The 20,465-nt window shown below is 37.3% G+C and overlaps 5 protein-coding genes across 6 annotated transcripts; 3 read left to right on the top strand and 2 right to left on the bottom strand.

Annotated features, from left to right (window-relative positions):
- Positions 1,751–6,234, top strand: LOC104730105 (exocyst complex component EXO70A1-like). Its single transcript, XM_010449206.2, has 2 exons — positions 1,751–2,718; positions 4,202–6,234. Exons 1-2 carry the CDS (start codon positions 2,316–2,318, stop codon positions 5,869–5,871), a joined length of 2,073 nt encoding a protein of 690 aa, XP_010447508.1. The 5' UTR covers positions 1,751–2,315; the 3' UTR covers positions 5,872–6,234.
- LOC104730104 (uncharacterized protein At5g02240) lies at positions 6,304–8,487 on the bottom strand. The gene is made up of 9 exons (XM_010449205.2): positions 8,127–8,487; positions 7,892–8,004; positions 7,771–7,824; positions 7,610–7,694; positions 7,354–7,459; positions 7,097–7,183; positions 6,910–7,007; positions 6,705–6,814; positions 6,304–6,530 (listed from the first exon to the last, which is right to left on the bottom strand). The coding sequence occupies exons 1-9, from the start codon at positions 8,428–8,430 to the stop codon at positions 6,465–6,467; spliced, it is 1,023 nt and encodes a 340-aa protein (XP_010447507.1). The 5' UTR covers positions 8,431–8,487; the 3' UTR covers positions 6,304–6,464.
- LOC104730103 lies at positions 9,348–10,530 on the top strand. 2 transcript variants are annotated; one of them, XM_010449204.1, is made up of 2 exons: positions 9,348–9,730; positions 9,920–10,530. In XM_010449204.1, exons 1-2 carry the CDS (start codon positions 9,525–9,527, stop codon positions 10,320–10,322), a joined length of 609 nt encoding a protein of 202 aa, XP_010447506.1. In that variant the 5' UTR covers positions 9,348–9,524; the 3' UTR covers positions 10,323–10,530. The 2 variants fall into 2 exon arrangements, with proteins under 2 accessions (XP_010447506.1, XP_010447505.1); XM_010449203.2 differs by having other exon boundaries at positions 9,350–9,775; positions 9,920–10,472.
- On the top strand, positions 11,908–13,930 carry LOC104730102 (cytochrome P450 83B1). The gene is made up of 2 exons (XM_010449201.2): positions 11,908–12,814; positions 12,920–13,930. The coding sequence occupies exons 1-2, from the start codon at positions 11,933–11,935 to the stop codon at positions 13,535–13,537; spliced, it is 1,500 nt and encodes a 499-aa protein (XP_010447503.1). The 5' UTR covers positions 11,908–11,932; the 3' UTR covers positions 13,538–13,930.
- LOC104730101 (coatomer subunit beta-1-like) lies at positions 14,186–18,712 on the bottom strand. Its single transcript, XM_010449200.2, has 6 exons — positions 18,563–18,712; positions 15,814–17,870; positions 15,082–15,591; positions 14,906–14,991; positions 14,625–14,830; positions 14,186–14,515 (listed from the first exon to the last, which is right to left on the bottom strand). The coding sequence occupies exons 2-5, from the start codon at positions 17,857–17,859 to the stop codon at positions 14,626–14,628; spliced, it is 2,847 nt and encodes a 948-aa protein (XP_010447502.1). The 5' UTR covers positions 17,860–17,870; positions 18,563–18,712; the 3' UTR covers positions 14,186–14,515; position 14,625.

Below are 20,465 nucleotides of genomic sequence, written 5' to 3'. Positions count from 1 at the left end.
AGTGAGATAATAGTTGAGGACGCACACGCTTAGAGAGCCGTACAGCGTGACCAACATCGTCCTGGGCAAAACAGTCAACACCAACCACAAAAGCATGCAAATCAAGCAAAGCCGTACCCACTCCCTCGCCCAGCTCCTCCAATTGAAGACGGTCTAGAAAAGCACCTCGAAGAGACTCCCGAGTATACCACCTACTGTACGGTTTTAATACTCTTGAATACAAACCAAGAAGTTCACGATAAAGAGTGTGGCCGCCATCAGATGGTTTCAAAAAGTCAAAGAGAGGGCTCGCAAACATACGGGATGAACCAAACACATGGCATACCCATACCGCGCCGCAAACTGCGCTGTGATCCTAATGACAGCAGTGGTTGATTCACGACTGTGAGGTAAGGGAGGAGGCTTAAGAGTAGCTAGAGAAGCACGTTGACTAGTTAGAGCATTGTATTCATTAATCTTTTGCTTGAACAAGGCGTGATAAGGGTCTTCGCTTGACACAAAGCTGAAGCTACTCTTAAAATCATCCAACATCGTCTCCTGTATCTCGGGCCTCTCTTGCCCAACCAGACGTGCCGTTTTGTCGATCTGTTCTAATAATTCTTCTGAAGGCTGCTCCGTGATTATTCCAGCCACCGGCATATTTTTTTCAGACAAAAACCACTAAAACCTAAGTAACCGTAGAACAGAACCGCCGTGACGTTTAGAAGAGGAAGAAGCAGAGAGATACAAACGACTTGGGAGATCTCTTAACAACGCTTTTCCGAAGTCGAGGAACCCTAGGGGTGCAACGAAACTCGTGTGTACTAATTGGGCTGATCGCCTGATCCATATATGTACATAATTTTTATTTGTGAAATTTCCTTAATTCTAATCTTAGTGTTTGTTAATCAATATGAAAAGAGGTTATGCTATAATATAAGGAAATCGTGTAAATGAGACTAGTTAATAATTAGATTAGGAAAGTTTATATATTTCGAATGTAGTGGTCTCTGTTATAAAGAACCAACTACTGTTTGAATAAAAGATAAAAACAATTTGAGAGATCAAACCATCTCTTCTCTTTTGTTTTTTTTACAGAATGATCGTTTATTGAGTTACGGTTTAGAAGAATAATTCCATTAAGTTTTTGGTGTCTATGTCTTCACACACACATCCCATGTGTGTCAACTACAATTTTAGTATCATCTATACGATAACATCCATGTTAAATTTTGTAAATCCAAAAATCGTAATCAACAAAAAAATAACCTCAACAATATACTCCTAGTCGTCATATATAATAATTAAATTTTGTAAATTCAAATACCATTTATAAATTCTCATGGAATTAGAACACATATAATAACTAGAGTACAAGTGATTTTTATTTAGGCTTAAGTCGTACGTTACCACAACGTTGAATATGATAAACTACATTAAAAAGTAGACTATCAAAAGTCTACTAACATTCAGAAAATGTTTGGCAGAACAAAAAAAGTGAAAAGATTCGAATATCTGGACATAATTTTGAAGCATAAATCTCTTGACAGAAAAAGCAAAGATTCATTAGTTAAACAAAAAAAAAAGTGTTCTGTAATTAACATTTGATTAATTTCTCCTGTACTATAATATACTAATACTGTTAGAAGTTTTTTATTTTAATTTTTTTTTAACCGAAGTCGCAAGTGATGCTGTGAAACCTTGTGCTTCACTGTCATGCACTTTGGCAGTTTTCGTCGGGCATCGCGAGAAAAAATTAAAAACTGTCGAAAACACAAAAACAAAATAAAAAGTTTATTTCTTTTCTTTTCATCTGCGTTAATCTCTCTTTTTTTCTTTTTCTGGGTATCTCTCTCTTTGGAGAAACTCACACCGTTTCGATTCTTCCACCAAACTCTCTATTCGCCGCCGGATCAACTCTTCACCGGCGACCCAATTCAGTAGAAGACCTTATCTCGACTCATTCTCTTTCGTTTCAGTGTCTAAGTTAAAAAAAGTAACTTCCTCTTCTCGGAATTTTCTGCTCTCTGGTTGTTTGGTAGCTGTGGAAATTTTCTGTGTCCTCCTGGGTTTGTTTGTTTCTTTCTGTCTGTAAGGTTTATTGGGTTTGGTTTGATTTATCAAAAGTTGGGTAGTGTGGTGATTGATAAAGGAGACGAATCAAAGAAAGATAGACAAACAAAAAAAGAGGAAAAGTGTTTGATGCAAAACTGTTTTGCATCTGATTCTGAATCGATTAGGTCTAAAGTTTTCATTTTTATTAATTATTGCTTTCACTGTAGTGAGTTTTTTCTTTTGGGGGTTTCTAGGGTTTTCTATTCTGATTGAATTTGATAATGGAGGAGTCTACTGGGGTGGATCGAGGGATTCAGAGCTTATTAGCTGCAAGGAAGTCTTTAAAATCGAGTCTTGAGAAATCGAAAGCTATTGGTTTAGCTTTAGGGAAGACTGGTCCTAGGCTTGATGAGATTGAGCAGAGATTGCCTTCTCTTGAAGCTGCTGTGAGGCCTATACGTGCTGATAGAGATGCTCTTGGTGATGTTGGTGGTAATATTAACCGAGCTGTTGGTCCTGCAGCTGCTGTGCTTAAGGTGTTTGATGCTGTTCATGGACTTGAGAAGTCTTTGTTATCTGATCCAAGGAGTGATCTTTCTGGTTATTTAGCTGTTTTGAAGAGGTTAGAGGAAGCTTTGAAGTTTCTTGGGGAGAATTGTGGGTTAGCTATCCAGTGGTTGGAAGATATAGTTGAGTATTTGGGAGATCATAAAGTTGCTGATGAGAAGTATCTTTTGAATTTGAAGAAATCTTTAAGAGGGCTTAGGGAGTTTCATAATGACGTTGAAGGAGGAGTAGGAGGAGGAGGAGAGAAAGAGAGATCTCAACTGCGTCTTGATGGCGGGCTTAGGGATGCTGCTTTGGATAAGCTGGAAAGCGAGTTCAGAAGGCTCTTGAAGGATAACAGTGTACCACTTCCAATGGCGTCTCCGTCTTCACTCGGTGATCAGGCTTGCATTGCACCGTCTCAGTTGCCTGTAACTGTAATTCATAAACTTCAAGCTATTTTGGGGAGACTCAGAGCTAATAACAGACTCGACAAGTGCATTTCAATATACGTTGAAGTGAGGAGCTCGAATGTTAGAGCTAGTCTTCAAGCACTTGACTTAGATTATCTAGATATCTCGGTTTCTGAGTTCAACGATGTGCAGAGCATAGAAGGGTATATAGCTCAGTGGGGGAATCATTTAGAGTTTGCGGTTAAGCATCTGTTTGAAGCAGAGTTCAAGCTTTGCAACGATGTCTTTGAAAGACTCGGTCTGAATGTGTGGATGGATTGCTTTTCCAAGATTGCTGCTCAGGCCGGTATGCTCGCGTTCCTTCAGTTTGGGAAAACTGTGACTGATAGCAAGAAAGATCCAATCAAGCTTCTGAAGCTGTTAGATATTTTTACTTCGTTGAACAAACTGAGAGCAGATTTCAACCGTCTCTTTGGTGGAGCAGCTTGTATTGAGATCCAAAACTTCACAAGGGATCTCATCAAAAGGATAATCGATGGTGCGGCGGAAATCTTCTGGGAGCTTCTCGTTCAGGTAGAGATTCAGAAACAGACCCCACCTCCTAACGACGGTGGTGTGCCTAGATTAGTCAGTTTTGTCACTGATTATTGCAATAAACTTATTGGAGATAAGTACAAGTCAACACTAACTCAGGTTCTGCTCATACATAAGAGCTGGAGATCAGAAAGGTTCCAAGATAATCAGCTTATGGTTGAGGTTCTAAGAATAATCAAAGCCATCGAGCAGAATCTAGATGTATGGATGAAAGCGTATCCAGATCAAACTCTTGCTCATTTCTTCGGTATGAATAATCACTGGCATTTATACAAGAACTTAAAGGGTACAAAAATTGGGGATCATTTAGGAGATTCATGGCTGAAANGGGAGACTCAGAGCTAATAACAGACTCGACAAGTGCATTTCAATATACGTTGAAGTGAGGAGCTCGAATGTTAGAGCTAGTCTTCAAGCACTTGACTTAGATTATCTAGATATCTCGGTTTCTGAGTTCAACGATGTGCAGAGCATAGAAGGGTATATAGCTCAGTGGGGGAATCATTTAGAGTTTGCGGTTAAGCATCTGTTTGAAGCAGAGTTCAAGCTTTGCAACGATGTCTTTGAAAGACTCGGTCTGAATGTGTGGATGGATTGCTTTTCCNGGTTGGAAGATATAGTTGAGTATTTGGGAGATCATAAAGTTGCTGATGAGAAGTATCTTTTGAATTTGAAGAAATCTTTAAGAGGGCTTAGGGAGTTTCATAATGACGTTGAAGGAGGAGTAGGAGGAGGAGGAGAGAAAGAGAGATCTCAACTGCGTCTTGATGGCGGGCTTAGGGATGCTGCTTTGGATAAGCTGGAAAGCGAGTTCAGAAGGCTCTTGAAGGATAACAGTGTACCACTTCCAATGGCGTCTCCGTCTTCACTCGGTGATCAGGCTTGCATTGCACCGTCTCAGTTGCCTGTAACTGTAATTCATAAACTTCAAGCTATTTTGGGGAGACTCAGAGCTAATAACAGACTCGACAAGTGCATTTCAATATACGTTGAAGTGAGGAGCTCGAATGTTAGAGCTAGTCTTCAAGCACTTGACTTAGATTATCTAGATATCTCGGTTTCTGAGTTCAACGATGTGCAGAGCATAGAAGGGTATATAGCTCAGTGGGGGAATCATTTAGAGTTTGCGGTTAAGCATCTGTTTGAAGCAGAGTTCAAGCTTTGCAACGATGTCTTTGAAAGACTCGGTCTGAATGTGTGGATGGATTGCTTTTCCAAGATTGCTGCTCAGGCCGGTATGCTCGCGTTCCTTCAGTTTGGGAAAACTGTGACTGATAGCAAGAAAGATCCAATCAAGCTTCTGAAGCTGTTAGATATTTTTACTTCGTTGAACAAACTGAGAGCAGATTTCAACCGTCTCTTTGGTGGAGCAGCTTGTATTGAGATCCAAAACTTCACAAGGGATCTCATCAAAAGGATAATCGATGGTGCGGCGGAAATCTTCTGGGAGCTTCTGGTTCAGGTAGAGATTCAGAAACAGACCCCACCTCCTAACGACGGTGGTGTGCCTAGATTAGTCAGTTTTGTAACTGATTATTGCAATAAACTTATTGGAGATAAGTACAAGTCAACACTAACTCAGGTTCTGCTCATACATAAGAGCTGGAGATCAGAAAGGTTCCAAGATAATCAGCTTATGGTTGAGGTTCTAAGAATAATCAAAGCCATTGAGCAGAATCTGGATGTATGGATGAAAGCGTATCCGGATCAAACGCTTGCTCACTTCTTCGGTATGAATAATCACTGGCATTTGTACAAGAACTTAAAGGGTACAAAAATTGGGGATCATTTAGGAGATTCATGGCTGAAAGAACATGACCAGTACAAAGAGTATTACGCTACTGTATTCCTTAGAGACAGTTGGGGTAAGCTTCCAAGCCACTTGAGCCGAGAAGGACTTATACTTTTCTCCGGTGGACATGCCACGGCTCGTGATCTTGTCAAGAAGAGATTGAAAGCATTCAATGATGCGTTTGATGAGATGTATAAGAAGCAAGTCACATGGGTCTTACCGGAAAAAGATTTGAGGGATAGAGTTTGCCAGCAGATAGTTCAGGCAATTGTGCCGGTATACAGAAGCTATATGCAAAACTATGGGCCATTGGTTGAGAAAGACGCGAGTTCAAGCAAGTATGTGAGATACACAGTTGTAGCTTTGGAGAAGATACTCAGTTCTCTTTACATGCCTAAGCCAATGAGATATGGAAGTTTCAAAGGAACACCGCCAAGTGAGAAACACAAGAACGATGTTGACCTTAGGCGTACTACTTCCGCGGTTGTCTGATTGTAGCCATGTTCTGTTCACACCTCGAATGTTGTATTAAATATGTCCACATTGGTCTGATCTTCATCTCCTGGAAGCAGAGGTATTGTTATACGTATATAAATACTGTCAGTCAGGTATAGGTTTTAGTCATTGGTCAAGTCCCTTTAGTTCAGTTTATCTTATAAGACTTCATGTTAGGGACCAAGCGGGTTAGATTATTCTATTTAATATGTTAACCAGAAGAACAGGATCATAAAAATGTGGAAATCATTTCCCTTTAAATCTACTTGTTCTCAGTGTTGTGTCTTGTGTTACATTTGTAACTTTTATTATTTTTAAGACAATAACAGAAAATGCAGGGAAACCAGTTTTTTTCTTTCTTTCTTCAGTCTCTATTGATAGGTTTATTACTTGATTCTCGATTTGGTTTACGATTTAGGAGAGAAGTCAAAATCCAAACTCGAAAATCTGACTTTCTGAATCAAAATGGCTACATAAATTACAGTAACGAAAGCTAAAGACCAAAAGGATAGTATTTGTATACACAATTTGACCATATATGTATTGTCTCGCTATTAACTATGTACACATTTCTCAGTGCCCTTTTTAAATCATTTGGATTCTGCAACTTTAAACAACTCTCGCCACTGCTCCGGATCACTTCCTGGACCATCCCCCTGAGACAACAGTCCTCAAACATATCAAAACAACCAATCTTTAAAACATATTCAACGATCAACTAAAGCTTCCATTCCTTCAGACATGTTTCTTGATAAGACTACATTACACCCATTTTCAGTTTATACGATAATTCCAGACAGAGGGCTTTCAAGCAAAGCTGTAGATGATACCTTAACTGAATTGATCTCATAAGCTTTGCCTTGCGTGAATTCAATATCAAGTGCCTGTATGCAAGCTTCAGCCACCACAAGTCTGCTTACCTCTCCAACAAGTTTGTCTCCTGTGTTACATAAACCACCCTCAGATTTCTTCATTTTTTATAGCAGGCAATCTGAGATTCTGAGCAACCAAGTATCTCGTAAAGAGTATTTGTACCTTGACCAATAACAACTGCACGACGTTCACCGGCTGTAGCTTTGAGCAAAGTATTCAGATCATAAGATGTGTATGGTCCATCAGTCAATCTACCGGGTCTGGTAGAAGGACATCATAATACAGTAGATCAGTAAACTTGCATTTTGGAGTATTATCTCAAAATTGAGCAGAATCTTTTGTTCCAAACCTGATAATGGTGAATGGAAGACCAGAGTCCCGAAGAAAATCTTCCCCCATCTTCTTGTACTTAAGAACCCCAAAAAGGTTCATGATGCTGCAAACAAAACATACATTTGAAATACAATCACACCCACAGAGACAATCAGATTAAGAAATTTCAAAAGAATTTCGTATATCACATGCTTATTATAATCACATGCTTATTCAAAAGTACAATATGTCATGGCGTAATAAAAGCAATTAGCAGAGATCCCCTAATCTCACCTCCAGGGAAGCTCATTAGACTTGGTCACACCTACGGATGAAACCAAAACAACTCTCTTCACTGATGAGGGCAATGCTGAAATGAGATTCTTCACACCTTCCCAGTCTTTTTGAACACAAAACAACCACATAGTCCCCAAAGGGATAAGTAATCATGTCATATAAGAGAGAGAACCTTTGTTTCATTTCATTCGATTACAAAACAAGATTGGAAATGATTTAATTCGTTTTTTACTTGGAAAGAAATGTTTCTCACCTACTTTCTCAGGTGTGTTATCTTCACTCCACCTCTTAGAAGGAAAAGCAGTAGTTCCAGTGCAACAAATCACATGTGTCACACCCTACACAAATCAGTTCAAATCAAAATGCAGAACAAGTGAAACTCCTCCCAAACATAACAGGAGCAAGAAGACGAACCTCAAACATAGATGGATCAAGATCCTTAGCATTCCTAGTATCCCCTTTAACTACCTATAAAACTTGTTATAAGGTTGATAAAACGAAGTAGTGAATCCTAAATGTTGATAAAAGTCCAAACCTGCAATGAATTTTCATCTTGTTTACCAAATAACTTGGTTGCTTTCTCAAGATCACGCAGTAATAGCCTTGATCTAATATTCCTCTTGAGCAATGAAGCTACCACAAGTTGCCCTGATACCCAAAAAAGGAAGAAACTTTTAAACAATTGCCATCATATTACTACTTACTAGACCCAATTGTGAGAAATTCATAATCCCAATTCCAATTAAGTAGATGAGAAGGATGGTTCGTACCTACACCACCAGTGCCGCCGACGACAAGGACAAGCTTTGAAGAGGAGGAAGTTAAATCGGAAGTATCGACGGCTTGTTCTGTAAGAGCTTGGATTGACGTAGAAGACGACAAAGATGCTTCATTCCTAACCAGAAAGAAAGAAGTAAAGGCCGAAGATGAAGAAGAAGAAGAAGAAGAAGAAGAAGAAGAAGATGTGAGTGGCAGTGGCAGGGATGTAAATAGAGGGAGTCTGGTAGGGGGTTTAGTAGTTGAAAGAGGGAAGTAAGAGAGAGGAGCGAAGCTGAGAATGGTGGTGGTAGCCATATGAATGGTCGACGACGGTCACCGCAAGCGAGCGAGAGAGCGAGAGAGAGAGAGAAAGATATAATATTTTAATGTTATAAATATTTCATTTGTTAGTTAAAATAAAACAAATAAATAAAAACGTTAAAAGTTGGATAATTCAATTAAAAATTTGTGACTTTTAATTAAATTATCCATATATATATAGAAAAATTGATATGCAAGATCATCCATATACCTGAATTCTAAATTTCTTTCTGAATTTTGTATTGAAATTGGTAACTATGTTAAGAAAGAAAGAGTTTGTATAATGGTATTACCCTAACAACTATCAGAAGTTTTTGAGTGAATAACTAATATTTCTTGAGTTTCAAAATATAAGATGTTTTGAATAAATTATGTATATTAAAAAATTATTACTTTAAAAAAGTTCAACCAATTATAAATAAAATTATATAATATAAAGTATTAAACTAATCTAAAAGTTGTATAAAAAATTGAAAATATACTAGATTGTGAAACAAAATAATTATCTAAAATATACTATTATATTATGAAATGGAGAAAGTATTAAAGTATGGTACTTATAATAATATACACAGACACAAGTGAGGGAAATCAATTGTACCTTGTAAAAAAAGAAACTAAATATTGTTAATTTCCGTGTAAAATTAGTTATTAATCTTATCTGGTATCACTGGTACGAAAAATTGATTAGCTATAAAAAAAAAAGAAAACAAAATGGATAAGTTTAAAGTGATATATATGGTGTGATAACACGTCCACCAAAGTGTCGATAAAGCACCAAATCAGCATCGTGATCTAACGGAGACAGTAACCCCGAAACGTCCGGCATTATTAGGTCATCAATAAACGTGTCAAACAATCATCAAAAGCCACCGTTACTTAAAAATTACTATATTTAGTGTAGAGAGACTCTTAAAAAAAAAAAATACTGTCAGTCATATACGTATTTCACGATTTTTATTAGTTTTTTTTTTAAAACATATCTTCTTCTCCTATCGGTGGAGTCTTGTCTCTTCTCTCTATCTTTTTAGTTTCTCCGATTGATTTGAAAGCTGAGCTCGATTGGTCGAGAACGTTAATTAATTAACATGGAGGTTCTAGTTGGTTCCACGTTTAGGGATCGCAGCAACGACACGGCGCATGATCAGGGTGTACAGGCGGGTCTGTCTAGCCGGATCGGGTTAAGGAGATGTGATGATAGAACCCCGTCGGAGAGTTGGTCTTCGTCGGTTGGAGAAAGCAGCGAAAACGAGGAAGAACAAGACGACGCCGTTTCTTCATCACGAGGAACATGGTTTGATTCGTTTACTTCATCCCTTGAAGATTCTCTTCCGATTAAGTATGTTTATTTTTCTTAAATCATCCTTTTAAAAAACAAAACACATTTATTACCTTTTTTTATCTACCGGTAAAAATAGAATTTACATGCTGAGAGTTTGAGTGTTTAGTGTGTGGTTTGATTCTTGATGGTTTGTGTGTACAGGAGAGGATTGTCAAATCATTACATAGGGAAATCGAAATCGTTTGGGAATTTGATGGAAGCTGAGAGCAATGCGAAAGGTTTAGATAAAGTGGAGAGTCCGTTGAACAAGAGGAGGAGATTGCTTATTGCTAATAAGCTAAGGAGAAGAAGAAGATCATCCTCCTTGTCTTCTTCTTTCAGCATCTACTCCAATAAAAACCCTAATTCCATGCCTTTACTTGCATTGCAAGAATCTGATGATGACCTAGAGGACATTCACAAATACAATGATGATAATGATGATGACAGTACTGATGATGATGAAACTAGTAAGCTGAAAGAGAAGAGGATGAAGATCACCAATACTAATACTAATAGAGATTTTATGGTTCATCATACTAAGAGCTGTTTTAGCTTTAACTAGTTTTCAACATGATCATCCAGCTCGATGATCGATTTTTTTTTCCTTTTGTGAAAGAGTAGTTAGGGGAAGATTCATTGACAAAAGTAAGTTGGTGGAAGATTTGCAAAAGCCCAAATTACGATTTTAATTGTAATAAAATTAGTTTTGCTATTTGTATATTTTTTTATAGTTCTCAACGAAAGTTATAAACATTTGGATCACACTTCTTTCTTGGGCTCTTGGCCAATATTTGTAGTAAGCCCATAATATTGGTTTTTGTAAGATTAAAAGTCCATAATGAACAAAGAGGTGTCAGGTGTGCTGTGACGGGCTAGTTCAATTGTGGCTGCCTGCATAGCAACTTTCATACGAGGATATGTTTACTGTCGTTTTCCAAAAATACATGTTCCGTACCATGTTGAATAATACGTACGTACAATTCAACTTAGACTAGTTACAAAACTTACAATGGTGATTTTTTCAACAGTTGAAAGTTTACAATTCAAATTTTTTATATTTTTTGTGATACTTATCTAGTTAGTTCTTGTTTTTATTATATATTTTTTTATTGAATTCAAAAGTCAAAAACAAAATTTATTTTTAATTTCATTTAGTATTAACTATGATTACTAATATTTATTACAGAAAATAAACATAAATATGGTGGAACATATGTATTAAAAATGGTGGAGTAAAGTGTTTTAATTTTTTAAATACAACTATCGTAGAAAGTAAAAATAATAAAAGTGTCGAATTATGATGTGGAAAAGAGAAAAAATGATGTGGAATGTAAAAAATGAAAAAGTGAATATTGCTTATGTCTGTACCATGTTGAATAACGTACGTACAATTCAACTTAGGTCTTCTTCTGTTCGTTACTTTAAGTCAAGATATATAAGAAGTTGAATATTTTGTTTAACTGTGACCACTGTTGTAATGAAATAACCGTAACACACTTTTCTAAAAACACTAACTATCTACAAATTAAATCACAAAAATTTACGTTGAGAGTTTTGTTTTTGTTAAGTATACCCTTCTTTTTTTCTTCCAGTTTTACGTTATAGCGCATTAGAGAAAAGTGATATTTTCAAACTTGGAAGTTACATTTAGAAATGTATCTAAAGTACCATTCCTTTTAAGTTTTTGTTTATAAATCGATTATAGCAATTTAAAATTCCAAAATTTTGTTATAGTTTTAGGAAGAGTTCCTAAAATTTAAGAATGATTCCTAACCTAAATGAATATAAGTTTGTGAGTTTTTATTGATGATATTCAATTCTTTATGACAAATTATATTTAGAAAACAAAACCAAGAGTTTATAATCTAATACATACAGTCTTCATAGTTTCAACTCTGATAAACAATCTCGCTTTCAGTATTATCATTGTAATTGTGTCAAGTGTCGACTTCGAATCAATCGTTATATTGTTTTATTTGAAAGCACTTCACCTACTAACATCACGTTTTAAAAACAAGGAAGTTTTTTTGTGTTACCGTACCTGTCAAAGAAATAACTAAACAAGCCAACCAATATAACTTTTAGCCTTGCTATATAAATCACAGCATCACTTACACTGAGTAGAGAGTATACCCCAACAACAAGACTCAAATAGTATAACAACAACAAAAAATGGATCTCTTCTTGATTATAGCCGGTTTGGTAGCGGGTGCAGCCTTCTTTTTCCTCCAGAGCACCACCAAGAAGTCTCTCCGGCTACCTCCGGGGCCAAAAGGTCTTCCTATTATAGGAAACCTTCACCAGATGGAGAAGTTCAACCCACAACATTTCCTTTTCCGTCTCTCCAAGCTATACGGCCCCATTTTCACTATGAAAATCGGAGGTCGTAGACTAGCCGTCATCTCCTCGGCCGAACTAGCCAAGGACCTACTCAAGACTCAAGACATCAACTTCACCGCTCGTCCTCTCTTGAAAGGCCAACAAACCATGTCGTACCAAGGACGTGAGCTCGGTTTCGGACAGTACACCACGTACTACCGTGAGATGAGGAAGATGTGTATGGTGAACCTCTTCAGCCCAAACCGTGTCGCAAGTTTCAGACCCGTTAGAGAAGAAGAGTGTAAACGGATGATGGACAAGATATACAAAGCCGCCGACCATTCAGGCACCGTTGATCTAAGTGAGCTTCTCTTGTCTTTCACAAACTGTGTTGTATGCAGACAAGCTTTTGGGAAGCGTTACAATGAGTACGGCACCGAGATGAAGAGATTCATAAATATCTTGTACGAGACGCAAGCACTTTTGGGCACTCTTTTTTTCTCCGACCTTTTCCCTTATTTTGGATTTCTTGACAACCTCACTGGTCTCAGTGCTCGTCTCAAGAAAGCTTTCAAGGAGCTTGACACTTACCTTCAAGAACTCCTCGACGAGACTCTTGACCCTAACCGCCCTAATCCCGAGACAGAGAGTTTCATCGATCTTCTGATGCAGATCTACAAAGACCAACCCTTCTCCACCAAATTCACTCATGAAAATGTCAAGGCCATGATATTGGTTCGTTAACTCTTTAGTCGCTTTTACTGCAATTAATTCGATCTTTTAGTTAGTTAAAATATATCAGTACTATTATTAACTAGGGTTGTTTGTAATTTTCATCAGGATATTGTAGTGCCGGGAACTGACACGGCGGCTGCAGTGGTAGTATGGGCCATGACTTACCTTATAAAGTACCCTAAAGCGATGAAGAAAGCTCAAGAGGAAGTGAGGAGTGTGATAGGCGACAAAGGATATGTCTCGGAAGAAGACATACCTAATCTCCCTTACCTAAAAGCAGTCATCAAGGAGTCTCTTCGGCTGGAACCAGTCATCCCCATTCTTCTACACAGAGAAACTATCGCAGACGCAAAGATCGGTGGCTATGATATTCCGGCAAAGACCATCATCCAGGTGAACGCGTGGGCAGTTTCTCGTGACAAAGCTGCGTGGGGAGATAACCCTAATGAGTTCATTCCAGAGAGGTTCATGAACGAGCACAAAGGAGTGGACTTCAAGGGCCAAGATTTTGAGCTCCTACCTTTCGGTTCGGGAAGGAGAATGTGTCCGGCCATGCATCTTGGGGTAGCAATGGTAGAGATACCTTTCGCTAACCTTCTCTACAAATTCGACTGGAGTCTATCTCAAGGTGTTAAACCGGAGGATATAAAGATGGACGTCATGACCGGACTTGCCATGCACAAGAAAGAACACCTCGTTCTTGCACCAACGAAACATATCTGAGATCCTATATGTATCATTAGGACATTTCTGCTTGTAGATCTGTCGTCGAGATCAATGTTTGTTTTTTTACTGCAGTGTTTCATGACTTTCAGTTTCATCGTCCAGGAAAAAAAAATTAGTGATGACTTTTTTTTTTTTTTTTTTTTTTTTTCTGGCTCTTTTCTCATTTCCAACAATAATGTATTGCATACCCAAACAATATTGTATTATATTCTTCTCTCTTTTTTTTGTTGATAAAAAGGCTTGATGATGTATTATATACCCTCTGTTATAATTTCTCTTGCTATCTTGTTTAAAATCAACGATAATATGACTAGAAATCATGTTGGTAAAGTCCTAGACTGTATGACTATCGGAGTGGAAGTTGACTGAACAGATAGAATAATAGACGGATTCTGTAGAAATAGAATACTAGGTTGATCATTCTGTTCTGTCCCTGTCACATGAAATAAATTAAGTTGTACATGTTTTTCTACTTTATTCGTAGTATAGTTCCCCGGAAGATCAAAAATTCAAATGCATATGAGAAAAAATAAAATAAAAAATGACGAAATTCTTTTTTTTTTTTTTTGTCAACAATGACGAAATTCTAAAGTGAAGAGATCAATATAAAGTAACGACATTTTAAAGTGGAGCTAACCCAGATGATAACGTTGAACCTACTATCGATAAGACATTTCTATAAAATCACGGTTTTAATCTCCTCAACAAACGACATTATAGAAGAAAGAGCATTACAAAGGAAACAAAATCGTCAAGTACTGTAAGAAAAACACACTGCCGTATGAGGAAGAATCTTTCGGTACCATACCGGAAAATATACCGGTTACGGAAGAATGATAACAAATTACTCTTTACATACCCTTAAACGCCTCTCCCCTCCTTCATTCAGTAAAACAGATTCAACCAACAAAAATTTGCTCAAGAGAGAAACATACGTAGTTTAGACCTGTTACTCTGCGGGCCACCGTTCCAAGTCTGAGAATCAATCGGTATGGTACCGGAAATTATACCGGATTAAGATGTAAGGATTCAACATTTATGGTTTGATTTGGGGGAAAGAAAAGATATAATATTATTAACTAACCTCAGCTACTACCCTTTTGTTTGAGGGTGATTTTGTCGCCAAGACTTAGAGCAATTCCTTGCGTCTTGCTCCTTATCCTTATGTACCCACTCAGTGCTCCATCGGTTTGCTTCTCGATACTCACATTCACTAGAGCATCCTCACCAAACACACTTTTTGCATATAAGTTTGCTGCAAGGAATCCGCATTCTCCTTCTATTGCGGATCTGCAAACAGAGAAGCACTATATTAGTAGGAAGATTTTTAAGTTTATAAGGGAATAAAGACGAATCTGGACTTACGGGGCTGTGAGACACTTCATGTTTGTGGATTTGATAATGTGGTCGAGGAATTCTCTTTCGTTCTGAATCGTGGTGTTCACAGCAACCTGACATGGAGGACACAAGACGAACTGGTTATACTAAGAACAAACAGAAAAAAAGAAAAGATAAAACTGTCATAGGTTTCGGTGAATTACCTTGTTTTCCCATTCAAACTCTGCCCACATGGTTCTGAAAGCAACCTCTGAGCAAACAGCAGGGGAGATATAGTCCATGATATCAATGTGTATATCGTTAAGAACCACGACGTTTCGCTCCATTACATTTGATGTCTCATAGACGATGTTCCCGAATATGACTCCGGTCTCTGTGGACGAGACCTTGATGTTTGCTTTTATCTGCATGCTTGTTTCAGGTGCCAAACTATAGTTCTGAGGACGCTCAACAAGTTTCAGATCACCCATGGTTGCTAACTCCAAGCACAGATTTTGAAGGGTTGCCTTTGTACGGTTGAGAACAGTAACTTCAAGTGCAATGTCATAATGGTGTACTGTCACATATGCTTCAGCATAGACTGGATCACTGAATCCTGTGAGTTGAAGAATGCGGTTGAGTTTGTTAGCATCGTTCTCGTCCTTAGTGAATTCTCCAGTTGCACGCTTTAGGTCATCTTGTACCTGGTCTTCCAACTCAAGCTGACTCATTCCCTGAAAGATACTTATACTCAGTATTTTCATCTACTAACCAAAAGATATAAATATAACCAGCCACTTTCAACTTCCATTGTCCCTCTTTTTAATGTCAGAAATTGAAAAAAAAAAGTGAATCTGAACTGTAAGAGAAAGATACCGAGGTATAAGAACTGAATAGATTGCCAAGGAAAAACACACACACAACAAGGAAAGGGAAAGCTTAGAAAGTAATATTACCTTCCGGCTCTTTAGATGGAAGAAGTCAATTAGATCATCAGGCTGAGCATGAGTTGTTTGGGTCTTTGCCTTAAGTTCCTCCATCTCTCTAAGCTGTTTCTCGGAAATCATCTTGACAAAACTCTGACGGCAGGTTTCCAACCATATCCTTTTCATCTCATCATTCCTATGGCAAAGCAATTTTATGCACAAGACAATCCTCTCATATGAATCATTATCAATAGGGTGTGGAGAAACAGGAGATTGCCCAAGTTGCAACATAGAAACCATGATCAGCAAAGCCTGTGAGACTGTCGTGTTCACTTCAGTTTTAGAAGACTGAACCTCTTCCAACCTAAGAACAAGTTTAGTCAATGTGCAAGCGACCACTGCTCCCAGGAAAAAATCACCAGTTAGAAGCAGTGCTCTCAAATTTCCAGAAGTCAGCGATCCTTGAACAACTGTAGGTGAGGAAAATGTGGTTTCAGAGGCTGCGCTTTGGGTAGCATAAGTTCCATCAGCAAGAATCACTGGTTTTCTTGAGGACACCATGGCAGAAGAGGTAGGCTGAATCTTCTTTGATGTCTCAGTTGGTTCAGACTCCTCAGAAACAGAGTAAAATGGTAATTCGCCAAGGCATTGTTTAATGGTTGAAATGCCACTCTCAACTTCTGAAAGTGATAGGCAATACTCTCCAATAATCCAAAGAGCACAAGGGCAGACCTTTCCTGCACGGATCTGATAGAACGTGTCCAACAACCTGGTAATGATTGAAACTCTTAACTTGGGATTTGTTTCAATTATCTCTCTAACAAAAACAGCCACGTCAAGAGCAGAAGCCACATTGCTATCTCCCAAGAAATCCATTAGAAGATGGACCACTGTGCTTGCAACTTCAGGGAACTTAACTGCACAAGCATGGATTGCTTGAATAAGCATTTGTCTGTACTCTCCATTCTTCTCAAGCTCTCCACTCTGTGTCTTCACAACTTCTTTCTTCAGCATTTGCACGACCTCATTGATATTATGATGAGTAATCAAGTCAAGGGCAATGTCAAGTGTCTTCCTGCGGATATCAAGGTTTGGGCTTGAGAGTGCTCTAAGAACATCTATTATCAACTCAACCATGATATCTCTGTGCAATGTCTTAAGTTCATTCAACCGATCAAGCAAAATAAGCTTCACATTGTTGTCACTCTGAGAAGAAAGAAGTTTGCAGTAGGTGTCAGCAGCAGCCCTAATAGCAGTAGGGGCAGATGAGAGAGAAACAAGTGTCCCAGCACATTCGTAGATAACTGCAGAAGAAGTGGCACTTAACAGAGAAATAATAATCTTAATATATTTCCCCTTCTCTGATGGTTTAGTCTTACACACACTACGAATCAACTCCAGAACCACCATCTGAAGGGACTCATTCCAGTCTGAAACCTTGTCAACATTGCTCAGAAGATAATTCACTGCTCGCTCTTCAGCACAGGTAAAGAGCATTAAAAAAGCATTTCTCTTGGCAGACGGATCTTGTTCTGTTGATAGAACTTTCTCGATCATTTCAGGCGCATCCACGAAAAGTTGCTCGCCTTGTGGAAGCTTATATATCGACATGATGGCCAGAATTGCATTCCTGCGAACAAATGGATGGCGATGCTCCAGATTTTGTAACACTGATGGAGTCAAAGGCTCCACTATTTCAGTCTCCTTCAACCGACAGAGAAACCTCAGCGTCACTCCACGGATGTACTCATTCGGATGCTGAAGGTTATTCCGAAGATTCTGGCAAATCAAAATCATTTCAGGCAACACCTTCCCCTTCGAATCCGTTTTTTCAATCAGCTCCAGGTACAGCAACAGAAGCTTTTGGATTGTGTGGTCCTCAGAAGTCAGCACATATCTTATAATGGTTATGAAAAGCTGAGGAATGGTTTCACCATTCAGCAAAAGCATAACCGCCTTCTTCATGGCATCAACCTTTGCTTCAACATCATTTCCTTCAAGAGCTTCTTTAATCTCATTTGCAACTGCTGGAGTCCCTTTGTCATAGTGCACAAGCAAGGTACTAGATTTGTCCATCTTTTCCGGTGCTGCACACAAAAAAAAACAGCAGGGAAGAACAAAATCATTAGAAACTAAATGCATAACGAAGTACAGATCACAAGTAACAAACAAGATATCCAACATGTTAACATTTAATTGCTAGGGGGTCAAGTTTGAATTACTGAGTGAGTGTAAGTTCTATACCAGATGTTTAACAAAATTCTCATAACTACTCAGCAATAATCTACACCACTCTATTGAAATTTCTTTACAATTGAGTGAAGGATCTCTGATCTTGAATCAGTGGTTTACGAGCAAACATCATCCAATAAATGACCAAAAGATGCAAAACACTGACAAATCGAAATCCTCAGATCCAGAGACACACATCACTTTACTACGACTCCGACCAAAACAATCACAACACAAATCATTTAAAGCTTCCGGATCAACTTAAATTCAAAAAAAACAAATGGCATCGCAATGCTTTAACTCCTCAGATTTGAAAAACAAACAATCAAATCTACATAGTCCACAGTCTCAATCAGCTAGACAACACATGAAAAATCGATTTCCTACTGAAATCGGATCAATCTTCAACGAGATCAAAACAAAGAACACCAGAGAATATCGAAACATTGTAGATTTTTACACTATGAAAAAAAAAAAAAAGAAAGAGGGATCGATCTCTATGGAAATCTGAGTGATTTAGTCGCAAGTTTAACAGAGAGAGACGAACCTCAAGGTACGAGATCCAGCGAGAGGAGGAGGAGATCCACGGAGTTGCAAAGGTTTGGATCCACGAGACGATTTGGATCTCGGAGGAAAACAAAACACTCGCTCGCACGCACAAAGTGAGAGAGAGATAAAACGTAGTACTACTAATTATATGGGTTAATAATAATTACTCTCCTCCTCCAAATCCGTTTTTTTATATTATTTTTATTTTATTTCCTTTTTTTGCTGATTTGGAAACGAAGAACGGGATAGACCGAGTCAACCTCAAAGGCCCAAAAAGGCTGGTTGATAAAAAAGCCCACTCAAGTAAACCCCCCAAAGTTTATAAAGTGAGCTTAATTAGGAAGATTGAGGAGACAACTACCATTATACAACATCAGATGGTCAACTAAATTGGTATTTTTCTTGTACATTTGATTTTATGTTTTATATATTTAGTTGGTTAATCAACTGTAAGCAGTAAACCTAATAATTACAAACTTCACAATGTAAATTGATCATGAAGGAATGAATCAGATTTCTCTAGCACGGCATCTGATCCGCCTTATAAATCTGTATAGTACGTAAACATGTTCTACTTAAAATTAAACACCTAATGTATAGTGGTCAAAGTATCTAATTTATGTTTTAATTTAACTCATGGCCCTAGTATATATATAGTCCCCCCCCCCATATTCCTCACACTTCTACCTCTCAGGTGAGTAAACCACCAGTGATGCCAACAATGAATACGTCTTGGTATACTATGGACGCTTCATCTAGAAAATAATAGAGATAATTTTTGATTAACAATATAATTTTATTTGTTTCTCAATTGCTTAATATAAAAACATAGATCAGTTGGCAATGAGTCTAAGCATACATCACTACGTCAAGTGTTCGATTCCTAAATATTGTAACTTTTGTAGTTTTTAGATGTTAAACTCATGCCTAAAATGATCAAGTCAAAAAAACTTCACTATTTCTTTTAAAAGTCAAACCAAACTTTGGGATTTAAATGACATTTTGAAAGTTCATGTTTTTTCGTCCCAAATTTAAAAATTCATGTTTTTTTTGACATTTTTATGTAGCCTATAATAACAGATTAATTAAATTTGTATCCTTGATGATTTTAAAAATTAAGTATTTAGGAAAGAGAGAAAAACACAAACCAAAAATCTTATTCTTCTATCAATTAAATACATAAATACTATTGACCAATCTTTTTTTATTTCAATGTATCGATATCATTCTTTATTTCAACACCGGAAACACTGTTCATCCGCGATCAACAACACTATTCACCAAATGATATAGTAATTTTTTTTTTTTTAGTGTATAATTATTTGTCTAGCATGCTAAATAATATTGTATCGCGAAAATTTACATCTTATATGTTAAATCCATGTTCTTAACGTAAAACTGTAAATTATTGTTTATTTATTTATTTATGTATGTATACATCATTTCAATGAAATGGATTAGTCTTTTTAACATAATTAACGTGATAAAAATTATAATAGCAGGTTATATAGAATGATAATGTGCTAACATATTTTATATCCAAATAATATTTGTATAAACATGGTAAGATATTTAATATATCGATATTATTTATATTATCGTGTAATTTATACAACATATGCTATTGTAGATGTAATGTAATACTTTGTTATTTTTATGATTTGTTTTTGTTGCCCATATCTTTGTTATTGTTCTTGGGTTCAGCTATTTCCAAAAAATTATGACATTCTGATTACCAATTGACACCATAGCTACTGGCGTTTAATTTTAATTTTCCCCGGTTTTGCATAATGTTTTGGCGTTGATATGATAAAGTTTTTTCTTTACAAAAAAAAAAAAACATTCTGTTAAATTTACCTTCATATATCTAATACCTTGATAATGTATATTAATTGTTTGAA

The sequence above is a fragment of the Camelina sativa genome, chromosome 12 (genome assembly GCF_000633955.1).
Source record: "Camelina sativa cultivar DH55 chromosome 12, Cs, whole genome shotgun sequence".
NCBI classification, from domain to species: domain Eukaryota; kingdom Viridiplantae; phylum Streptophyta; class Magnoliopsida; order Brassicales; family Brassicaceae; genus Camelina; species Camelina sativa.
This window is presented reverse-complemented; position numbering and strand designations above follow the sequence as displayed.

What these genes read in the sequence shown, in the direction of transcription:
- LOC104730104 (XM_010449205.2), bottom strand. Translation starts at nt 8,430, where the DNA reads ATGGCTACCACCACCATTCTCAGCTTCGCTCCTCTCTCTTACTTCCCT. An exon ending in TAACACACCTGAGAAAGTAG is followed by an intron (nt 7,460 to 7,609) that starts GTGAGAAACATT and finishes GTGTTCAAAAAG; the next exon opens with ACTGGGAAGGTGTGAAGAAT. An exon ending in CTTCCATTCACCATTATCAG is followed by an intron (nt 7,008 to 7,096) that starts GTTTGGAACAAA and finishes TCCTTCTACCAG; the next exon opens with ACCCGGTAGATTGACTGATG.
- LOC104730103 (XM_010449203.2), top strand. Translation starts at nt 9,525, where the DNA reads ATGGAGGTTCTAGTTGGTTCCACGTTTAGGGATCGCAGCAACGACACG. An exon ending in GAAGATTCTCTTCCGATTAA is followed by an intron (nt 9,776 to 9,919) that starts GTATGTTTATTT and finishes TTGTGTGTACAG; the next exon opens with GAGAGGATTGTCAAATCATT.
- LOC104730105 (XM_010449206.2), top strand. Translation starts at nt 2,316, where the DNA reads ATGGAGGAGTCTACTGGGGTGGATCGAGGGATTCAGAGCTTATTAGCT.
- LOC104730102 (XM_010449201.2), top strand. Translation starts at nt 11,933, where the DNA reads ATGGATCTCTTCTTGATTATAGCCGGTTTGGTAGCGGGTGCAGCCTTC. An exon ending in ATGTCAAGGCCATGATATTG is followed by an intron (nt 12,815 to 12,919) that starts GTTCGTTAACTC and finishes AATTTTCATCAG; the next exon opens with GATATTGTAGTGCCGGGAAC.
- LOC104730101 (XM_010449200.2), bottom strand. Translation starts at nt 17,859, where the DNA reads ATGGACAAATCTAGTACCTTGCTTGTGCACTATGACAAAGGGACTCCA. An exon ending in TCCATCTAAAGAGCCGGAAG is followed by an intron (nt 15,592 to 15,813) that starts GTAATATTACTT and finishes AGTATCTTTCAG; the next exon opens with GGAATGAGTCAGCTTGAGTT. An exon ending in ATGAAGTGTCTCACAGCCCC is followed by an intron (nt 14,831 to 14,905) that starts GTAAGTCCAGAT and finishes CTCTGTTTGCAG; the next exon opens with ATCCGCAATAGAAGGAGAAT.